The following is a 22,987-nucleotide window of genomic DNA, read 5'->3' as shown; positions in this document are numbered from 1 at the left end:
TCCAAGGAGCTATCCTGGCAACTTAATGAGGGCCCCTTGTCCATCAATGTCATGACAGCAATCCCAGATTGTTTGCAATCAGAAGCTTAAGGCAGGGAGCTCTCCCTCCCCTTGCCATGTTGCTAGGACAGCTTCTACTCCAGCCATGTCATTGATACTGGCATCCTGGAGAAGCTCGATTCACCCCCTACCTAGAAAAGACACAGCTAGAAAGGACTTGGCTCTTTACTCAACTTCTGTTGCTCTGTTTGAGTCACTAAAGAATCAGAGTCTATGGGGGATATCAGAACATGAAAAACTCCTATGGGACAAGCCTGAAAGTAGAAAAAGCTTAATGAGCAAGGATCCCAACTCCCGGGGGGCCACGCCATCTTAATATAGCCCAGCAGAGGTCCTGAGCCACTGAAAAGTGACAGCAGAGTCAGCAGCAATGGGGAAAACAAACTGCTACAAGCTTCTGCATCTCATGGTCTTTCAGAGAAAGCGCAGTGCTGGAAGCCCCAAGGATGTGATCAGGGAGATCAGTTTTGATCCTTGGTTTAGTGGTATGACAAAGACTTTTGCAAAATGTAAACATATAGCTAGGTCCCCTGCCTTGCACTGCCAGCTCAAAAGGGGCTGCAGCACTACAGTAGACGAATGATCCCAATCAAGATTCGCTAGCTAATACATGCATGTAGGGATCATTTGGAGACGAAAGGCACACCAGATAAATAAAATATTGTCTGATAGAACTCTGCTCTTTTACTCCTGTAAATAAAAGCTATATTACTTCCACTTACTAGCTGTTGTCTGCTTCTTTCTTTCAGGCAAGAGGAAGTCTCCTGATCTACAGGAAAAGGGCAAGGTACAATTCCTAGAGCACAGAATTTTGGGCATTTTCAAAAGCTTGGTACATCATCCCTATCCGACCTGTGGTAAGACACTTCAGCCCACATTTTCCATGGAACAAAAGGAGATTCTGAGTATACAAGCTTGAAACACCTTACCTTGGGTCTTAACAGTACATTGTGAGCTTGTAGTGCCTATCAGTATTGCAACTGGGATGTCAAGGGAGCTGAAGATGTGAGATCTTGAAAACAAGACACTAAAACCTAATAAAGCCATGACTAATGGATGAACACAACCTTTAACAATCATGAACTTCGACTCCTACCACATGAGTCATTACAATTTCTGTCTCTGAACCACAATACTCATCATTCAGATTCGTAGTGGGCACATCAACACAAAAGAAGAAAAAAAAGGGAGAATCCAACAACAGTGCTGAGAACTGACAGCAGTGGCAACTTAACAAATTCAGTTTTGGGATAACTAGAGATTCAGTGAGCCAGAAAAACAGTGCAACACGTGAGGGAGAGAGAAATGGAAACATGGAAAAGCAGCAGCAAGGACCCCTTAAATTCTTCTATCAAAAGACTGTGATTGAGGAAGGTGAGCTTCTTTTTTTTTTAAGTGGAACAGGTTTCTGTTCGTGTTTGACACCTGCCAAGAGATGCAAGGGATGGCTTCTTATCAGAAGGCTGTAATGCTGCTCTTCCAGGCACCAGGGCAGAAGATGCCTTCTTCCCCTTTCAGGTGAAGGCAGTCCCTCAAGTGGCAGCTACTGGAATTAACCACAATTAGCAGATCTTATAAGGAAAGGAGAATATCATAGCATTCATAGAGGGAAAAAACCACACAGAGAAAGCCCTCAAAGCCAAACAGATCCTACCCACGCAGACAGACAAGAAACACAAGAGCTGAAGGATCTTGCTGGCTCACTGGGTGATCACATGAGAGCCAGTTTCAAGGTGATCTTTAATAGCTGAACTGAAAAAAACCTACATTGTCTGTTTAGAAATTCATTCAAACAAATCAAAGTCCAGGCTAAAGATTTGTAAGTGTCGGCACTCTTAACAGCATGCTCAGACTGATTTATGAATAAATCCACGAATTCTAACGGAGATGAGGGAGGAAGAGAACATAGTCAAATTAATTTGACTTTATTAATTAAAAAAACCACCAAGTTTCATCACCCCACCACTCTTTAGAGGTTGTGTGAGAGTGGGGGGGATTTATGCTCATTAATTATGCAGAAAATGCAAAACTATCATCTTCTGAATGAGTTTAAAATAAGGAGAAACCCTTTCAGAATGGGGAGAAATTACTCCCCAAGGCAGCTGAAATTTCTCTTGCAACTTCAAAGGACAATAAATTATTCAAATCGCTCGCGCCACTCCGTGCGCTCTCTCGCTCTCTCCCCTTCTCAATTTTATGCTCCTGAGTCAATTAAAGGTTTGGAGGACTCAGAGAAACTTTGTTGAATGCTAAACCAGTTGCAGCTCCTTCTATTTATTTTTTTCTTTTTTAAAGCTTTGCTCTTCCTCTTGGCCTCAAAAGGAAACAGAAATGATTCTATGCATTACAGATGAAACTAGCAGCATTTGTTTTAACCACGCTCGTATGAAACAGCAATGTTTCATGTCTGCAACAAGCAAGATGGGACATGCTAAAAATTCTCTATGCAATGATACTGTGAAAACAGGTCAACCCATACTCCTTCATGTCAACTAAATCATACATTGCAATATCCCCTTTCAAAGTCTTAGCAGTAGACGTCCAAAATATATTTATAACGCTCTCTCCTGGCAATCTTCAGGTCTAGGTTAGCTGTGATCTCTTCCATAGTCACGCTGTTATCTGCTGTGCCCTTGGACGGAACAGGCGGATCCTCTGCCAAACCGTAACATGACTATTTAGCGTTTGCAGTATGAGAACCCCAAACCAAGACTGAGACTAATTACACCGGACAACAACATGGCAAGAGAAGTCCTTGCTCAAAAAAGCCAATCTAGACAAGCAAAAGGAGGGAAGGAGGGTTCAGAAGGTGCAGTCACAGAGCAAGGATGCTCCTGACTCCTGTTCCAGTACCCAGCCCACAGCCCGTATGACGGTTAGCTCCACCACATGCAGCAGATGGCATAAAACGTGACTATTTTCATGAACTTTAACAAAAAATTAAAGGCAGTTGCAGTGCAGGGAACATCACAGCTTTCTAAGGTGGGAACTGGGACCAATTATGTTGCAAGAGAACATCCTTGACTGGAGGGGAAGAGTGGCACAGAGTAAATAAAACTGTTCTTCAGAGATTGTGTCTCACAGGCCAATTCGAGCCCAGATTCCATCCCACGCACACTGAAGAACGACATTCTTCTGGTCGGGCGTCCTTGAAAAACACTGCTTGCCTTCTAAGAATAATATTGGGCTTGCCAGGCCACAAAAAGGGTGGGAATACCCTCACAGATTCCCTTTAGTGACCCAGGAGTTTCACATCTAGTTGGTCTTGAAAAGACACAACCACACAGACCCTGCCAGGCAGATGAAAAAGCTGATGTGACCCAGGGTCTTGGTGAGATACCAGAAAGATCCTGTCCTTCCTGGCAGCACATGCAAGAACTGTCTGGGTGAAAAGGACACCCAAAGGGGAAAGTCACAAAGAAGTAAGTGTTGGCTTCCTGGTAAAGCCTGACACAGAGTAAAAGCCCTAGTTTTGGCATTCAGGTATGGCTCAGACATACATTTTCTCTATCACTAATACTATGTCGATGACATTTTCACACAAGCCACTTGTTTACACAACAAACAGATGCTCTTTTTCCCCTAACTTAGCCATCTAATGAAGCTGAGCAGCAAGAACCTCTGGTTGGAAAAGATCCTTTACCAGGAGACACCCATGACTGGGTCCCAAACACCCACGGCTGCTGCTGTCCCCAGGTGCTCCTCAGCAGAGATCAATCTAATACGTATTCACAGTGTGGGGCACAGCTGAGACCTGGGAGGTGACAGCCCTCCCTGCCCCCAAGGAAGCTCTTTCAAAAGATGATTTATTTCCTCTCCAGTCCTACAGAAGACACAAACTTTCCAATTTGAGTTATCTTAAAAAAAAAAAAAAAAAGAAAAAAAAGAAAAAGACCAAAAAAAAAAAGAAGGGAAAAAAAGATACACCACTTGATCCAGGCAGTCAAGGTTTAATTTAATCAGGCACTTAAACAAGGTGACACACAAGCTTAATTCGGTGTCCTTGAGTGGGACAACAACTAGTCCAGAACCCTCAGCAACCGCAGGCTGGATCGCAGCTGGCAGACGGAGAAGGCGGCAAAGGAAAGGGCAATTCAGAAACAAGGACAGCAAGGTGTCTCCTTGCCTACAAAGGCAACTGGTGCGTGGGGAACACAAGCAGCAAGTGGATCCAGGGGAGGGAAGCAGGGATCTCTGCCTTCTGGGAGGATGTGATTCAGATGCTGCCTCCTCTTGCACACCATTAAGACTCTACTCACTGAGGGAACAATGTGCAACACCAAGCAGAAACTCCACCACCTACCAACTGACCACACAACCTCCTATATGTTCCCACCTTAACTTCTGCTACCCCTCCAGCCCACACCCCCTAAGAGGAAAAAGCCTTTCTGCAGCATCCCCTGGCTCCTCATCCCTCAGCAGGTACACTGTCATGTACCCGAATTGCTTGTGGGGCAATTCAGCCTCACTACATTTCGACATCTTCCTTCTCTCAGGACAGCGATGTTGCATTGTCACAAATCAGTCAAACACTTATAAATGGAGCAGCTTTCTCCCACAGTGGAGAGATTCACTTCCCACTGATGTCGTCTTAACATGTCTATCAAGTCCTAAGATGGAGCCTCCTTGATTTTTACTACCGTCTTATCTGACAACTGCTGTCTTGGCCAACAACACATTAAAGCTAGGACCTCCAGAGCTAAAAGCTGTGAGCTGTGCTGCAGAGGCCTATCCTCTGTGGATAAGAGCACGAGAGGGACCATTCAGAGGAGAGGAGTCAGATACACCTGTAAGTCACTGAGATCTGGATCTCAGCGAGACAAGCCGTGCAGCCAGCCACCAGCTCCTACATGTCGCAGCATGGAGCACACACATTCCACGCACCTTTTTTTCATTGCACCAGCTCCCAAAACGCAGCGTCACTTTGTCAGCTTGAACGTGGACCTACATGAGCTCCTCTCCCAACCCACCGCACATGTTTGCCATCCTCTCCGCAAGCCCCGCACGGGTGGTGCAACCCTTGCTGCCATCTGCTGCCAGCCTCCACGGATGCACTGCAGCTCATGGAGCGCGAGAGCCCCCCACACACATGCGCCCGGCATGAATTACTGTGTTCTGCAAATTAACGATGGAGCAAGGGCAATTAAAAGGGAAGAAAGCCAGGGTAATGCATCATAAAAGGGGCTTTATTCTCTTATTTTGTCAATTGCAATTTAGATTTAATTATTTATGGTAATACTTCAGAGTGTGCTAGTAAGCGTTCTATAACGTGATTTATAAAAGGAAGGAAACCTAAGTAATAAGTAATGTTCGCTACTGCATCTGCTATTAAATCTTTGCTGGGGCGGAGAGAGCCACACACCAGCCTTCTGTGTATGCAAAGTACCAATTAGCAAAGCACTATTGTAAAACGCAAAGGTTCAATCAATGGGAAAAATCCACTTGAAAACAGCGAGCTTGCTGATTTCAGTTATAAAAATTACCACATTTCTATACAGTAAGTGGCTTTTTAGCTGCAACTGAGGAGCACTTGAAGTGGGTACGTTGTTCCTTCGGGTAGCACAGGAGGGCAGGAGTACCTGACCACTGCCCTAAGCCCCAGTCAAATGCAGCTGCACTCTGCACAGCGCGGGCAGGAAAACATCCTGTCCAGCTACAGCCAGCGAGACGAGACTCATTTTGCGTATGCACAAAATGAGATGCTTTAAGGTGCTCGCTGCAGAGATTTTATGACTCGGGCTGGGTGCATGACCGGGAAACAGCAAGGCTTGATTCTGTGCCCAGGTACGTCAGCAATTTGGGAAACTATTCCCCTCCCCGGACCCACGTCCAGACCTCATCTGTCTGTGCTGTCTGGTTTTCTATCAGCTCTAAGGGGCACGAGACCTGCCTCTTTGGCTGTGCAGCACATCAGGGCGCAGCTCTTGGGGAAGGCCTCCCCTAACTCACTGAAGTAATGCCGATTAATGTTACTCATACAACCAGCTGAATCCTTAACAAAATGATAATACGTTCCATTTAATGAGAGGCCATTGAAAATAATCATGGAGTTAGCAATTTCCAGTTCTATGGCTGTCCTTGACCATACAGAAGAAACAAAGAAAGTATCCGTATGCAACCGAAGAAAAAGAGAAGAAACAGGTCCGCTTTACACCTTTCGATTATTATCCTCTTCAGTTTCACAAGGAAGAACAGCAGGCAGAAAGCAGTGTGGTGCTTTGGTTTTTTTAATTTAAATAGCCATTTCCTTTAAATAGAATGTTCCTGCCATAGAAAGATTTAAATCACTGACTGAGATCAATTAGCCTAGGAAACAAGGGAAGTATTTTAATGGTCCTTTGATTGCAGAGGCCGCAGCTCCTCCAGCATTGCACTGGAAGAGGAGGCAAGTTCAAGCTTTCAGCCCCACGTTTTGCTGCAAGGGGAGCCATTCCCCTGCGAAGCTGGGAAGGTGTTGCCCTCCAAAAGCCAGCATCCCAGGGGTTTCCTACCTGCGACGTGGGCTTCCCACCGCGGCAGGGGCACCACCCTGGCACTGCCTGGCATCGCTCGCCCTGGGGGCTGCAAGGCCTTGGCAGCCCCTCTGGTGAATTAGGGCAGGAAATCAGGTCAGCGTCATGGCAAGCGCCAGCCAAATGGAAGCTGGCCAAGGGATTACGCGAGAGGCAGTGTGACAGAGCCCAGGGCCATCTGATAGGAGAGGACATTGTCAGAACAGAGTGACAGCTCCTCACACAGTCTCTGCAGTTGTGACAGACAAAGCTGTTTGCTGTTTGCATGCCTCAGTGGGGAGCAATGCAGACCAGCTCGGATGCTACTGACTGGCCTGGCACAGGCCAGGCCTCTCCAGGCGGAATTCAGCAGCCCCTCCAAAATCAGGAGCTATCAACTCATGGTCACCAGGCAGACAGCAACAGCCACAGAGCAATTCAAACAACTGGCATGTAACGGGGAGCATCCCCAAGGGCAGACAGGTCAGGGAGATGCTGACATGCTCTACAGGTTAGGAGAAGAGACAACTCCTGGCCCAACTTCATCTGCACATCAAGCAGGTAAGAGCAGTCCCGCCTCGGACACTGAGTCCTGCACCCTGCAAAGTTCCCGTATGTACACCTGTGAGCAGCAAGAGGAAACAAAGCACAAAACCTCACAGTTCAGGATCCAAGGACTCTGCAGAACTACAGGAGAGAGAAACTTGGCTGCTAGCAGCAAGGTGTCTGCTGAGCAGTGACAGATTTCAGCAGGGCTTGGGCCACACAACTGGTGCCTTCTGTGTCTGATCAGCATCAGCCCTTCCTGAACGCACATTTCCACCAAAAGTGCTTCGTAGCTGTCAGACAGCATGTGGGATCTCCCAGCTCTACTGGAATCTCTGAGCAAATCTCACCCCATAGAAGACAGGGAGAGACAGGATGCTTGTTCCTTCCCAGGAAAACCAAAACCACAGAAAAACTGAAGTCAAACAGCCATGATTTCGAGAAGCCTTGATTCTGCAGAGTGCCCACTCCCAGGGGTGGGCACACAGGGCTTGGTGTACACTTAAAAGAAAAAAGGACCACAGTTTTCACAGGCACTCAGACATCACAGTATATGAATCAAGGCTCTACTTATACAGAGAGGCACTTGCACACACATGAACTCTCCATTTGCACCCACAAAGCTGCATTGCTTGCTTTGAAAACAAGAGGACAAAGTGATTTGGGCAGGAGTGTTACAGCAAACCAGTGGCAAGAATGGGACCCTGGAGCTCTGACACTGGATTTTCCACTATCAGCATCCCCTCCCCTCCTGACTCTACTGCACAAAGAGCCAGGAATGGAGACTTCTGCTTGCAGTCTCCTGCTTCTGCAGGAGCCAATGCAGGTAGCAGGCTACCTACCACCAATGCCCACTTTCACAAGCCAACAAGGCCACCCTGAGCCCAGGTGGAACACAGTAGCTAGCTTTAACCATCTACCCTGAGTGCTCATAAAGAACCTACAAGAGCGTCAGCTGCAACGTCCAAGTAGGACCCCGGATAAATACTTGGGCAACAGGCTCGTGCCAGGTCCCTTGCTGCCAAACACCGCACTGTTCCTGCTACTCAAGACAGGCAGCTCAAACTGAAGCTTGGGTATGTCTTTATGAAGATCAGCGGCACCGTCTGAGGTACAGACTGACCCACAGCTACACACCAAAAAAGTGGCCCTACAGTGAACTTCCCAGAGCCCAGCTTACTTCCCGGGCTTACTGAATGAAAAAGAACAAAAGGAAACATTATCTTTCTGCACATGAACATTTCTCCCTGCAAAGAGGGGCTAAGCGTGAACCGAACAAAACTCAGGAGTGAGGCAAGGGCAAATATATCCCCACTCGCCTACTGCAGAGAAGAGAGAAAGCACTGTTCAAAAGAAATCTCCCAGCAACAAAAGGTCGAGGATCCATTCAATCCCTGGTGACCACGTCATCTTAATAAACCCTGATAACGAAGTGATTACGTTAAAAGCTGTCAAGGGCTACGCTGACCAGAGCAGCCCTCTCACCAGCTTCAAGCAGCTTTGCTGGGGAGGAAAAAAAAAGTCATAATTCAATCAGCTTGGAAGAGTCTATTCCCCACTGATCCCAAGCGATCAGCCTTCATGTCGAAGGAACATTACATTCCAGTCGCTGAAGATTTTCACTTTTTTTTTTCTTCCCCTTTTCATTTTTTAAAGCAAGAACTGAAAGGCAGCAAAGATAAAAACTGTGTTAAACTGGAACTGGTTCACTCAGGGGAAGGAGAAACATAATACTCTTTCTTCGGATGCTGTTTTGAATCCAGCCCCAGCAAGTAACGTGACAACAGTCACTAGTGTCTGACAGATGCCTGAAAGGCAAGAGCAGGAGAGGACAATATGGGCGAGCTGGGTGGAGATGGGGCCGGGAGAAGGGGGAGGAAGGCTCCAGCAAGAGCTGTCAGGCAGTTCCCTCCCCTTCTCTCCAGCTCTCTGGCAGTCTTAGGGGCAACCAGAGATTCAAAGCTGTGAGGACCTAGCTGCCCTATGTCCCTCTAAGGCAGGGCTGGGAACAACAGGAAGGTACTGGTGGAAAGCTAAAAATGTTGGAAAATTAAGACACATGATCAGGTACTGAGCACTTCTTTAACGCTAAAAAGGAGAGGGGGATACTTTGCTGGCTCTAAGCACTAAAGCCTGCTCCTGCTGTCCTTCTCCAGGGGAGGTGAAGCACGGGTGAAAAAAAGCAGCAGGGGAACAGCAGAGTCACTTACTTTCAGCTACGCAGCCTATCAGCAGCACAGAGAGGAGGTTCACGAGGGAGACCAGCGAAGACATCCCAGGGCTGGGAAGGATCCTCATCCTCTGCAATGGCCTTAGCCCCAGCCGGGAAGGCTCCGGGTCAGCAGGACTCACAGCGTCTCCCCAGCGTTGTCAGCACCTGCGGATGCACAAAGGCAAAGGGGAGAGCACTCAGAGAGAGGAAGGAGGGCAGCCAACATCGGAGAGGGAGGGGGCAGCCCCACAGAGCCCGGAGAGGCAGTGGGGTCTCGAGAAAGCAATTGCCATGCACGGTCCCTGCGGGGAGGCCAGGCAGCCCTTCGCCTTGATGCCACAAAGAACTCGGCCAGCTCCATCGCCAAGTGGACCGGTGGGTGCACGAGGCCAGCCTCCTCCAGCCTCCCTGCCTCGGCAGGTAATGGCGAATTTTCGTGCATGCACTCACACAAAGGGAGGGAACGGCGCAAGAAAGAGAAGCGTAACTGGGAGGCTCCAACTGCGCAGAGCCCGTGTTTAAAGTTTAACACTCGTCGGCTTCTCTCCCCTCCCCAACACGGGAGAAAGGCAGCGCTGGCCGAGCAGCACATGAGCAATGAGGTGTGAAGGGATCTGACCCGACAGGGCCCAGGGACCCTCTTAAAGGGCGATTTTTCCACAAAAGCGCAGGGCAGGCAAAGAAAAACTGAAACCTCACACATGAAAAACCCAGGAAGGAAGAAAAAAAAAATCTCCCACAAGAGGGAAGATGAAGCAGGAGATGACTCCCCTGTGTCCCTTTTTGTTTGCTGAGGATCCATGCAGCTGGGGGAGGGATTTCTTTCCTGCCCAGGCAGGCTCCATGTTGTGCAGCACTCACCCCAACACAGCAAGCCTGAACCTCAGCCCTGGAATCAGCGTAGGTGTCCCAGAGCCCCTCTTGCAAGGCAAATGCATGCTGGCGAGTCTCCCAGGCTTCTTACCGTGGCTGGGATTACAGCAGCTATTCTGCATGTCTGAGAGTCCCTACCCCGCTCGGTGCCTCAGTTTCCCCACCTGCAACACACAGAGGAACCGCGTTACTGAGCTAACACAAAACTGGAAGAGAGAAAACCTGGAGCAGGGGGTACCATAGTTGATCCTGACGGACCAAAAGGCACAGCAAGCAAACACAACCTCCAAAGGACGTGGGAGAGATTTTCTCCTGACCTGCTTCTGCCCTGGACGTGGCAGAACATGGCTGCAGGACAGCACCAGCATATTAGCACGGCTGCGACAGGGGAGAGCAAGCTCAGCACCAGCCTGCTCCCCTTGCCCTGCCGGCACATTTCTATGGAGACAACTCCTGGCTCCAAACAGAGCTGCCTGCTTACAGCTTTATCCTGATCCCTTTGCAAAGCTGGAATGGCATTAAGGGAGCTGTATTCTTAGCAACTACCCCAGTCCTGTGTGTCAATACTGGTAAATGCTTCCTTCAGTGACAGAGGCGAGCTTTGCCCCAGAAGGGCTGGAAATAGAGTGAAAACTGCAGCACAACCTCCTTGTAGGGTCGGCAGCTAAGAGGTTCCTCCATCAGACAGACTCTGAGCACCAGAATAATGGGCCAGAGTTGTGTGGAGGACGCTCTCAGATCTGTACGGATTCCTTCCCACTATCAGTTACCCCAATTAAAAATCAAAACCAGGGTTTATCACCTTTTGGAGAAAAGCCAGGTAGGAGATACTGTACAGCAATCAAAGGCTTTAAAAGGACTAAGGGGATAGCGAGGTTGCTTAAGCTTTCTGATACACATGAGGGTATGAGACCATTGGAACAGGCAGTGTGAAGGGGCATTTTAATCTTTTTCTGTCCCATTAACTCTCCAAGGCTGAACTGTACAATTAAAAGAAAAGCCAGGATAAACAAGAAGTCCCCATATGTACTTGGCCCTAAAAAGCACCTTTTCAGAGAGAAGCTTTGGACTTGCACTTTGAGGATTACAAAGCATCTGCTGTGTGCTCTGTGCTAGTCTAGATCCATTGTGCTTCAGTGCTGGCTTGTGAAAACCGAGCATAAATACCGATACTCTCACAAAAAAGAGAAAAAACCTGGATTATACCACTGAGAATCTCTTCAAATGTTTGTTCTAGACGCACTTAGAGAAACACACAGAGGCTTCAGCCAGACTTAACGCAGGGTTTGCAGGGTTCCAGGGTGCAGAACGACACATTGGGGTTTCTTTTGTTGTCAGAGGCAAGCAGAGACTGGGAACATTATGAATAGCTGCGATGGTAACTGTTAATTAAACTGGGGATGTGGTATCAATGCCAGCACAACAAATGGAACCGAGTTGCTGTTCGCTGGCTCTCCCTTCTCTCTGCTTCAGTCATGCAGCTCCTAGTTCCCACCAGCGAGGCTGGAGGGGGAGAGGGCAGGAGTTGGAGAGAACACACATCCTCTCAACCATTTTAGTTCTCTACATTAAAAAAAAAAAACAAAACTCAGGGCTAGCTCAGCCAGCATTTCAGAAACTCTTGTTTTTCTTTATCAGAGCAACATGCCCCCTCCGCAGTCCCAGTAAATGCCATCAAACATCTCCTTGAGCCTTGTCTGCTCTCCAAATGCAGCACCAGCGACCTTCCACAGCTAAGAGCAGCCAAGAGGCTGCGCTGCCCCATGCAGCATGCCCCCAAAGTCCCCCAGATGATGGAGCTGAAGGCAGGCATGTCAGGGAAATGTTCCGCCTCCTCCGAAGAGAGGAGCCTGGCAGCTCCGCTCTCCCACATCTAGTATGGCTTTTCATGCCATATAATGGCCTCAGATAGAGAAGGTCTGGTAAAGGGGATATAGCAACAGCTCCAAGATTAGAGAAGGAGATGCCAGAGGGTGACACTTCCGCTCCAGTGCTAATGTGCTTCCCGAGCCCTTGACAGAGACAGAAAGTGCTGGCAGAGATATTAGGACATGTCAACTTCAATCCAGCAACTCATCCTTCAGAGCAGGTACGTCACTGGCTGTCTCCCCCTGGATACGGGATTTTCAGGACAGCTAGATGTGCACCCACCTGGTTCCCCTGCAGATATCAAGAAGAGACTGGGACAGGAGTTTGCTCTGCTTTCTTGGTAGCACCCTGGCAATAGGGAGACTGGAAACAGACTCTTATCCACTGCATGATTCCTGCCTACAATGCAGAACACGCAACATTTGGAAACCCAGCTACCATGCAACAAGGCTTTCCTGCCCTCCTGGCGGTGCTGAATTCAAGTGGGAATTGCTCTGATGAATGTTCAAATCACAAGGGCTCTATCACCCATCCTTTCTCCTCCTCTGCATGTGCACAGTTTACCTTGTCTATGCTCTTTGAAGCAGGTTTGCATCACTCCTCCTGCCTGTCTGCTGAGCACCCAGCCAAGCTCCTGGCACCAAACAAGTAAACATAATGGCAGTTTTCCTGCGCTGCTCCATGGACCTGCAAACCCTCACTAAATTCTCTGGCACAGGATCTCCTGCAACACAAGCACACCACCTAATAGACCTCAATCCTTGCTAAAGAATGCAATTAAGTGAAGCCATGGCCCCCAATGGGGTCAGATTTGTGCTAGATACGGTCACATTTCAGGAATAAGATTAATTCTTACAGTAAAAGAGCTCCTGGAAGGCATTCATTCTCGTGCACTGCCTGATCTTTAGCTCTAAGTATGTACATGTGTGCATCTTGTAAGCGCTGAGCACAGGATCTTGAAGTGTATTATCAAAAATAATAAAACTGAGAAGCGTTTGCAAGAAGCAGCTTCCCACTGTGGCTCCTCCAGCCAGTACTGAGCTAGGGATCTCCAGGGACCCAAGGGTGCTAGGCACAAAGGGTAAAATGCTCAGAAGCACCTACATTTCTTAAGAGCTTAAGTTCCATTGAGAGTCAAAGGGACTTAACCTAAGCCGCTAAGATGCTTTTGAAGATTTTCCTCCCAGCAACTCCCATTTCAGAGGGTTCTGGACACCTAACTCCCTTAAGCTACTTTGGGTATCCGAGGGGATATAGGAGGAAGGGGCTTTATCTACAGTCCAGTTTGGCTAGCTTGGTCCCCGCTGCTTAAAGAGGGAGCCTGTGGGAAATGCTGCTAAAAACAAGTGTCTGCACAGTTACAGACATTGGGATGGGTCAGAGCTATGCAGGTATTTTGCCATATGTTACTTTTTCTTAGTCCCCATGGAGCCAGTGATCGAAACGTTTGCTCTGCATTTAAAAAAAATCCAGGAGGGAGGATCATGCCTTCATTTCAGATTCATTAGAATTTAACAACTTGAAAAAATTTCACAAAAAAGCATTTGGGCTTCTATTCTGTTTCACCTGCATGTGAAAAGGAGAAGGGCGATTTTAAAGAAATTCTCTGCAAAAAGTTCCACACAGATCTAGCGGATGATTAAACATCTTCATTTTCAGTAGCTGCTGCAGGAGAATTACTCCCATTAGACATATCAATCGAAGCAAACACCTTGCAGGCAGAGGGCTGCACTGAGGTCTCTTTTCCTTCCAGCAGCACCAGCTTAGTTTGTGCTGCATATTAACAAAGGTCAGTGGGTCACTTCATTTCCTCCCAGCAACCTCTTTAAAGAAAGAAAGAAGAGCTCTTAGCACAACCACTAGCTCATTTGTCACCTCCTCTAGGGAGGGGAGAGATGAAATTTAAATTCACCACCCCACATTTCTATCTTGCTCCTATCTAACACCCTGCCCTCAGCAAACCCAGCCCCACCAGGGTTGGGACGGGGATGCCAGTGCTGGTGGCTCATGCAATGTGGGCAGCTGCCTGCTTGGACCTGGCCCAGGACCCACTGTGGGACCTTCCCCGTGGGTGCTGGGGAGCAAGGAGATGCCAACATGCAATGCTGTCCCTGGAAGCCCAAGTGGCCCATGACTCCACACTCAGGTTGCTCTGCTGGCAAGTATTAGCCTCTTTTCCTGGGGAAACAGAGCACGAAGACATGAGCTTCAAAGTATGTGTTTCTGACACTCATTTCCCTCTCCACGCCCACTAACACGCTGACCAGCTAAGCCCTATTTAACGGGGGGGAGAGACTGCAGCCATTGTAGCTCCCTATCAGGCACTTGAAAGCCAGTGTCGGGGCAGAGAGGGAGATGCTGCTGATGCCTCTGCTCGAAAAGCAGACCTCAAGTCTTGGTTAGACAGAGAGCCCCCAAGGAAACTCACCCAGAGAGCTGGGTCTGCACGCAACAGCATCGTTGCTGCTGCTCACAGGGTTAGCTCAGGGGAGAGAAAAAACAAAACAAACCTGCCTGCCACAAAAGCAAAATGCTAAAAGTCCCAGCGAGACCCAGTGCCAGAACCATGCACATCCTTCCCCCACAACAGGGAGACTCCTAACGCTCTGCAGACCTCCCTGCGCCTGCTGAATCACGCTCATCAGGCCAGCAAAGCCCCCCAAATGACTTTGCCTTCTGGGCCACTTCATCTTGGCAAAGACACCCCGGAGACGTGGGAGCCTGTTGCTGCTCAGAGGACCGGTCTCTGCTGGGGCACATGGGACTGCTGTGCTCCCGTCTCCCACAGGACCCACCTTCCCCACAGTGCTTCAATACACCTTAATAAAACAAGTACAACCCCCGTCCACCAGCAAAGCTCACCTCAAGACTAACTGGTGGCTTTAGGTGCCCAGCTCCAAGGGCTGTGCAGAAAGGACTGATCTCAAAAGATGCATGATCCTGCCTGAAAAATGACGTCTCGGACTATTTCCAAGTCGTCCCCTTCCCCTCCATGCCGGATGCAGTTCCTCCTCTACGCTCGAACACAACTCCCCAACCCACTTCAAAACGCAGGCCATGGTCTTGGCAAACACAATTAGAGCAGCCAGTAGAGATCCTTCAGAGCTAAGCATGACTGTTTATCTATCAGGGAGTTACTTAGATCTTAAAAAAAATATTTACAAGAAAGAGGCAGAGTATTATCTTCCATGGGGAAACAAACACAGATGGAGAAAAAAGAGCTTTGATCAGGACTGTCTCGGTCCTATACGCTGCTTTTCATCCCCAGATCTCCAAGTGCTTTGATATGACAGTATTATCCCTTTTTACAATGTGGGAAACCAGAAGAAACTGCACACTAGGACAGTGCTCTGAGCATGAAATCAAACTGCCTCTCGCCGTGTTTGCATGCATACACACACATACACACTCTTTTTCTTTCTTCCTACATCATTTCTGGTCCTCCCATGCGTGGCAAGTGCCCAGCACTGTCCCCGAGCAACAGGCACGAGGGGCATTTTGGGCTGCAGCAGTGCGGGTGTTGCAAGACATGCTACTCCCTGCCTGGGGGCACGATGGCATGGTGAGGGTTAAGCCGTGGTCACTGCAGGAGAAATGAGACAGGAGAGCTGTGAGTTGGGTTCGAATTGTCACGAGAAATTAATCTCCCCCCACCATGTTCCCCGCAGTGACAGCTCTGACAAGCGGTGATGTATCTGCGGCAGCCGGGAAGCGTTCAGCAGGTGCAGCGCAGCACGGACAGGGGCAGAGGGGACATCGCTGCAGCCAGAGGCAACCAGCAGCAAGGGGACGAGGAGGAGGAGGAGGAGGAAGCACAGCTCCCCTGGCCAGGCGGCACCCCTGTTAAGCCCAAGCCCACCCACACTGTGGGGTGCTGTGGCCGCAGCCCAGGGAGGACCCCGAAGGACCACTTCTGCTGCAGTGAAGAAAGAGCAAAAAGCCCGTGCCGGTGGCAGCATCATGGCATCGCCAGCGAGAGGAAGGCAACGCTGGAGCAACCAGAAATCCCAGGAGCATCCTCCTGGGCCCAGCACAGAGCTGGGCTGAAGATGTGGCTTCTCCTCTGCCTCTGTGCACGCAGGGCAGAAGCTGGGCTCTCCTCCAAGATGCACAAAGGCACGAGGCAGGGAAGAATCTGACCCGGGACCACATTCCTCTCTGCCTTATCCCCTTCCCCGCTGCCCCATTCCCTTCTCCTCGCTCACATGCAAAAACACACCATCCTTCAGCATTTACCAACAAACCATCGCAGATCTCCGCTGAGCGCCTGACAGCATCAGCGATCGTCAACAACTACATTTCGTTGTGGTTTAGGGTGATACTTTGCGTTTCTTTTTTCAGGCCTTTGAGCTTTATTTATTTATTTATTTAGGAAGTCATTCATCATTAGCCCCAGCTTAGCTGCCTGACAGACTGGGAGTTCCTTGGGGCACAGACTGCATCTCGTCTCCGTGCTCGCCACGCGCACGCCGACAGCGCTGGGTAAATAATCGTCCGTCAGCCTCATCTCACAGCATCCTCAGCACAGCGCACCAGCCAGCCTCCACACGGGGAATAAACATGATCTTCTCCGAGAAAATCATGCTAAAGAGAAAATAACCAACATCCCCCTCCCAAAGCACCCGCACCCCAAGCCTGGGAGCTGGGCAGATGGGTGACACTGGGTTACTGCAACGTGCTCAAGACTGGTGGGCAAACACAGGGCAGCAAAGGAGCACGCACCCAGCACCAAACCACTCTGGCCTTTGGGAGACTAGGCACGCTGCCAACTAAGTTGATACATAATTTAAAAAAATACCAAAATCTTTTTTTTCTTTGGCCCAAATGTTTTCAGCAGGTAGAGATCCCTGAACAAGTTTGAAGAAAAGGAATACATGCCCACTTCTGACCTACAGCAAATACACCAGGCTGCAGTTCCTTCTTATATACACCATCCCTCGCAAGAGGCTTGACATCATTTAGTCATGTTGGTCGCTAGCAACCTGCAGGTCTGCGTCCCGTTACACAAGTCCTTGCTCCAAAATTCTTGCACTGGCAGGAGCACTAATGCCTCTCCCCATCACAGCAATCCCTTCTCCGACCTGGGCAACACAGCCATAATCATCATCGGACCTTTTCCAAATCAGAGATATCAAGCACCACTCAAACAAAGCAGAGGAAAAAAGAAAAAAAAAAAAAACCTCAACAAAGAGCGCAACCAAACAACAGCCCGCCACCAGCAAAATTGCAACAGCTTTTCTCATGTCTGGAGTCCAAGCTAAGAAAAAGCATTTTTCCACTCCAGATCAAATGAAGGGTTAGATCAATGCTCCACCTTCCTGGGGAAGAAAGACTTCCTGGACTCACATCTCTGTGTGTCAAACTAAGAACACATGAGAAAAACACTGAACAATGAGGAACCAGTGCTTTTCTGACTTGCAGCGTGGCATGAAGATGACCTGTACCGGGAAGAGCCCATCCAGATGGCATCTGTCCCTCTGAGCAGGCTAATCCCTCCAGCTTTGGCTTACTGCTCCCTTCACATAGCAACTTGGATGCTGCCACATCTTGCAACCTTCTCCACCCTCCAAACCGCTCGCCCCCTCCGCCAGGTCTGCACGGGGACTCCCTTTGCCGTTAGCAGCAGGAGGGAGTGACGGCCCCCTCCTTCACCCCAAAACCCCTGTGCAAGCAGGGGGGGTCAAACCCCGTTCCTGGGGCTGACAACGCTGCTCCTTGCTGACAGCAGCTCAGCTGCTGACAGGAACCTGCCTGGCCTTCCTCCAGCTCCTACACAGTTTTCTGCTGCCCTCTGAGGGCAACTTAAGCTGCTTTCTCACAAAATAGGTGGTAACAAACCGAAGAGTCTTGTGCAAACCCTTCCCCGAGGATAACTGGTGGGTTCCCAGCCCCAGCAGCTAGGCCAGGAGCATGGGAGGCCAGTCACTGCCTCGCAGAGGTCCATCACTCCGGCACAGGACTGCGGCCAAGTGATGCAACCTGCCCACCTATTGCTGCTGTGAGTTTGTGTCCAAGCAAACCATCTTTTACCAGCCTTCAACCCAAGCAGAAGACAGAAAAGAGATGAAAAATCAAAAGGAAAAAAAAAATAAAAAAAGTTAATTAGGAACATGGGCGTACTTTATCATTTCCAGCTCAGAGTGCTGGACCAGTGTAGGATGTCACCAGCCCTCTCGCAAGAATGACCTTCTCATTACAGGCAATTGCTGATCGATTGCCTCCGTTTGTTATCATCATCAGCTCTCGGGCTCCTCGGAGCTCTCCATCGAACCCGATGCCAAGCAACCAGGCAGCTTGATGGGCCCCATGGGAGGGTGGCGGCAGGACCCTCCTGGTGCTCCCACCAGAGCTCACCACCCGGTGCAGGCATCCCTCTGCCACCAGCATCGCCCCAGGGAGTGGAGTGCTAACACCCCTGGCTTCATCCTGATTTTGCATGACTCCTTTTTTTCCCCAGGTAGACACAGTCCCCAGTAGTATGAGCTATGATAGGAATAAGCCAAAAAACCCCCAAACCACATGCACGCATGCACACCTCAGGCCAAAACCCAAACCCAAAAGTCTCTCCAAACACAACACCCTGGAGAATTTCAACTAATCACTACAGACCCAGGCAACGACCCTGCTCCCTCACACCCCACTGAACCCAGACAGGCTCCTGTTGAGTAACATGAAGTTGGTCTGGATTTACACTAAGACAGAGGAAAACTTAACCCCCTGCTTATCATTTTTAGGGTCCCCCATGGCCAGGAGATGCAGAGGGACTGCCCTTGCTTTCTCATTCTGGAAGAGGCCATTAAACCCCAGAGGCTGCAACAGCTCAAGCCCACATACAAGCAAGCCAAAAGCCTTGGGAAACAAAAAAAGGAAAGAAATAAATTTCCTTCTATGGCCTGTATGCGACATGGCCACTCTTGTCTGCACATCCTGGGTAGCCAGGCTGGGAGATGACACAGGAGTGCTGCGGTCCCTGTGCAAGGACGGAGCCGCCTGCACACACTCCGCTTATCAGCAAAAAACAAATGAGAGGAAATAAAAGTAGTGAAGCAAACACGCAAAATTTAGCCTAATTACTATTTGGTGGTAAATGAAAATCATTGTGGCAACAGTGCAGCTGATGATCTGTTTTGTTTCCTCATACCCCATGAAAAAGGTACAGTTGTGCTTCAATTAGGAAGGGTTAGAAGCAGCGTTCGGAACAGGAGGGTGAGTCTGGCTGCTCTGCACTCCGCATAGCACAACCGTACCAGCAAATCCCGCAGCAAGCAAGGATGGGGATCCTGAGCCGCAGTAAGAAGGATAGAGAGGCTCATCTTTCTTGGTCCATACCATAGAGCTGGCTTCGCTGCCACGGCTTGCATCTTGCTGATTAGCGACCAGCAAGTAAAGCTAATCAAGGTTATTAGTAAGTGCTGTATTCCCTGGGTTTTGCAGCAGCCTGCTTGGGAGCCCTGCATGGGAGGACGTTCACCCAACCTCTGTGCACTGGGGATGCTCCACCCTGCCATAAGGACCCACCGCTGGCCAGCACACAGGGCAACGTGGCTCCCACAGCCACAAGCCCTTCAACGCCTCCATACCTGTTTTTTCCACCCCAGGATCAAGCATGCCGCAATCAAGACCAACACAAAGGCAGAGTGCACCCCTTGGGCACTGAGGGCACAGGGATGTCGTTCCTGGTTCTCCCCTCTCTCTAGTTCAACCTGCCTTTTCCTTCAGCATCTCTCCCCCCACCATTTCCTTGCCAGGCGCTCCAGCTCTGCCAGCCAACACAGGGGGTTAAACTTCATAAAGAGGATTTGGTTTTGAGCTTGCAAGACAGAAGATGAGCAAATCCCTTCCCTTGCTCTGGCAGGAATCCTGTGTCTCAGACCCACCAGCCAGGGGAGATTAAGAAAGGAGGAGAGAAAGAAAAAAAACCCCCATCCATCACTCGCTGCCATGATCTCATCTGAATTTAAGAGCTAAGCTGGGAGGATGCTAGGTCACTGCTTGGGCTGGTAGAGCCCTGCAGACCAGCAGACACCAGAGCAGACTGGACAGAGTCTTAGGCTGCACTGCTCAAGGTCAGCAACAGGGCTAGGAATCCGCATCCACGCTCCGTGCTTGCTTTCCCTCTGATTTAATTCTGGCCTGTCTGTCTAGGGAACCCTCTGGCTCTTGTCACATCATTGTAGAGAGCCCCAGCTCTAGCGGGTGCCTCCAGGAGTTACCTTAATGCATCGAATGAAGCCCCACAAAACACACCAGCGAGCAGCAACGCCCGAGTGGTGCAAACCAGGAACGCTTCTGAGCTGAGCAGCTCAGCCAGGCAGGGCTTTGCTGCAATTTTCATCTTCCATGTGAGATGTAAAATTAAGAGGCTGCTAAATAAGCAGAAATTGGGAGTAACATCATCCTCGCGATACTCCAGCTCCTGCCTGACAGCCTGATCTCGCCCTGCTGGCTTATTTCTATTAAATATGATTTTCCTCCCTTTCTGCTCTGAGCAGCTGTAGCAGCGCGGTCCTGCCAGGCTAACAGACATCCCACCCCAGAGGTAGCTGCATTTCATTGGTTAAGATAAAGCAACCCATACGCAGCCTGTCCACACCAGGGATGCATCAGAGGCAGCTTAAAACATTTATAAGCATTCAGAGATTGATAATATCCCTCCTACAGCAGGCTGTAGGAAAGGAGCTCGCAAGAGGACCCTGGGAGAACCTATCCATTACCCAGGATTCAAAAAGACTCCACCTGGTAGGCACGTCATCTTGTATTTTACTTTAAACCAACATAAGGGTTTTTTTGACAAGCTGGTGAGATCATCTAGGTGTCTTTGTTACCAGTCAATCATCACAAAGATCACGCAAAGAGATTTTTCTGAGTAGGCTGGCTGAGAATTCACGACAATGTTTTTGAAATGCCAAACAGCACATATGCACACGCATGCACACCCCCCGTGAGAAGTGGGCAATGAATTAAACATGCAATAATATTTACTCAGCAGGTGAAGACCATCAGCATGCAACAGGCTAAGCCTGGCCAGGGAGAAAGATGCTTTTTGTCCTCCATTTTCAGCAGGGCAAGGAAGAGCGCTGCCTCATAAAAGCAGATTCTTTCACTCTTGATGAGCGCGGCTGCAGGAAGCTTTCCAGAGCCCACGACCCCTCTGCCCGCCCAGCCAGCACGAGCGCTCAGTAATGACTTGTCCATCTTCAGAGGCACTGAGCCAAACAGGAACGGGTCCAACAACAAATCTCTCCTTCGGACACGCAGAAGCCACCATATTGCAGAAAATGCTTTTATTCTCACTGCACCATCTGGAGTCACCAGGAAATGCAACTTTTTTGTCCCCATCAATTACTGAAGGGAGAAATCTGCCATCTCCTGAAAGGCAAAACTTTCTGCTTTCTCCCCGCGCAAGGGGAGCAGAGATGCGCAAAACAGAGCTGAGCCCCCTCTGCCACACACTCGGTTTTATAACCCCCCAAGCCCCCACACTCTCTGCTTCTGGGAGCCGACCCATAGCCTCCCCCATCCCAGCTCAGACCTGTCTGCACCATTCAGGGGTTCCACCTTGCTGGAAAACAGTTTCTTGTGCTTAAATTTCCTAAAACAAGAGGAGATAAGAATCCCCCTTCCTATCCCTTTCACCAGAAGCGGAGTGGTCCGGAGGGGCTACGTGGAGCATTTCCCAAGGGGAGGGCATCGCCGGTGCCCTGCGGGAGAGGCCGTGTGGGGCTGAGCCGGCAGCGGGGCCACAGCCAGGCAGCGCAGGCAGACGGAGAGCACAGCCCAGGGATGGGAACACCATCACTGCAGGTTTTTAAGAAGGTCAGGCATGCATCTGCCTCAAACGACTTCCAAACGCGCGATGCTGCCATGGGCCAGTGAGAGGGACTAATTGACCTTCCAACCTCCCTTCTGTCGTTACTTTCTATGATTTTACAACCTCTCTAAACGGTTCATTTATCCTGAGTGAATTCCTGCTGCATCCCGCTCATCAGCCAGTTGTGCGGCACCTTATTCCGGCCACACGGTGCGAGGGCAAACCCACTGCAGGAGCATGGACGGACCCAGCATGGGCAGCCCACAGGGAAGAAAATAAGGGGTGGGGGGAACCCCAGACACCTCTTACTGAAAAAAAAAGCGTTAAGAAGCATCTTAAATCCCTCAACTTCAGGCCTGTTCGTTGGCCTGAATTAAAGCCCAGACCCTGAAGGCGATACCTCGTGGCCAGGGTGGCTCTTGCCTTGGAGGGGTCAGTGTTTCCAGCAACAAGGACACCAATTAAAAGCTTTTAACGATGCAAGCCCAGGACCTTGCTAAGCCCTGAGCAGCCTTCACCCAGTGCTCTCTCCGCTAATAATCTGGTGCTGCGGCTGAATTATGGGTGCTGGGCTGCCTTAAATATTTATGACAATCGTAGATTGCTTCTTTCCTCTCCATAATGATCCCCCTGCACGCACCCCCCCCCGCGAGTCCGTTAGCGCCTGTCACTGCTCCGGCAGAAGGGACCGGTCTCCTCCCGGCACACCTCCCAGAGCATCGGCACGTCTCTGGAGCAGCAAGGCAGGGTGCCAGGGCGGGATTTTATTTTGTTTTTAAAGCCTCCCCCCAACCCTTTCCCACTATAGCCTCAGCTCGAGTTCTCTCGTTAATCTAATTGTTCTCCTAATGAAGATCTGCAATTCCTCAAACATTAATTACCAACAGCAGCAGCAGCAGCAGCTGTGGAACAAGAGCTCCCTGTTCCTAATAATACGCTTCACACATTTGCCTGCCACAGCTCAATTTAGCTTTGCGTGATTTGGCTAGGGGGAGATAAATAATATTCCAGCTACGGGGCTCTGCAGACAACCCCAGGAGGAGGCAATGCTCTCCCCATGCCCAAGGTGCTCTGGAGCACCGTAGGTCCTCGGTCGGCTGCTAAAAACCCCCTTTTTTTATTCCA

The 22,987-nt window shown here is 49.7% G+C and overlaps 1 protein-coding gene across 1 annotated transcript in view; it reads right to left on the bottom strand.

Moving 5' to 3' along the window:
* The window catches only part of PTPRS (protein tyrosine phosphatase receptor type S), a 164,578-nt gene that overhangs the window by 90,858 nt on the left and 50,733 nt on the right, over positions 1-22,987 (bottom strand). The window contains 1 exon segment of the mRNA XM_050910677.1: positions 9,308-9,474. Within this exon segment, the coding sequence (XP_050766634.1) occupies positions 9,308-9,395 (88 nt within the window). The 5' untranslated portion in view covers positions 9,396-9,474.

The sequence above is a fragment of the Gymnogyps californianus genome, chromosome 24 (genome assembly GCF_018139145.2).
Source record: "Gymnogyps californianus isolate 813 chromosome 24, ASM1813914v2, whole genome shotgun sequence".
In the NCBI taxonomy this organism is placed as follows: Eukaryota; Metazoa; Chordata; class Aves; order Accipitriformes; family Cathartidae; genus Gymnogyps; species Gymnogyps californianus.
The sequence above is the reverse complement of the archived record's forward strand: the minus strand, read 5'-3'. Positions and strand labels throughout refer to the sequence as shown.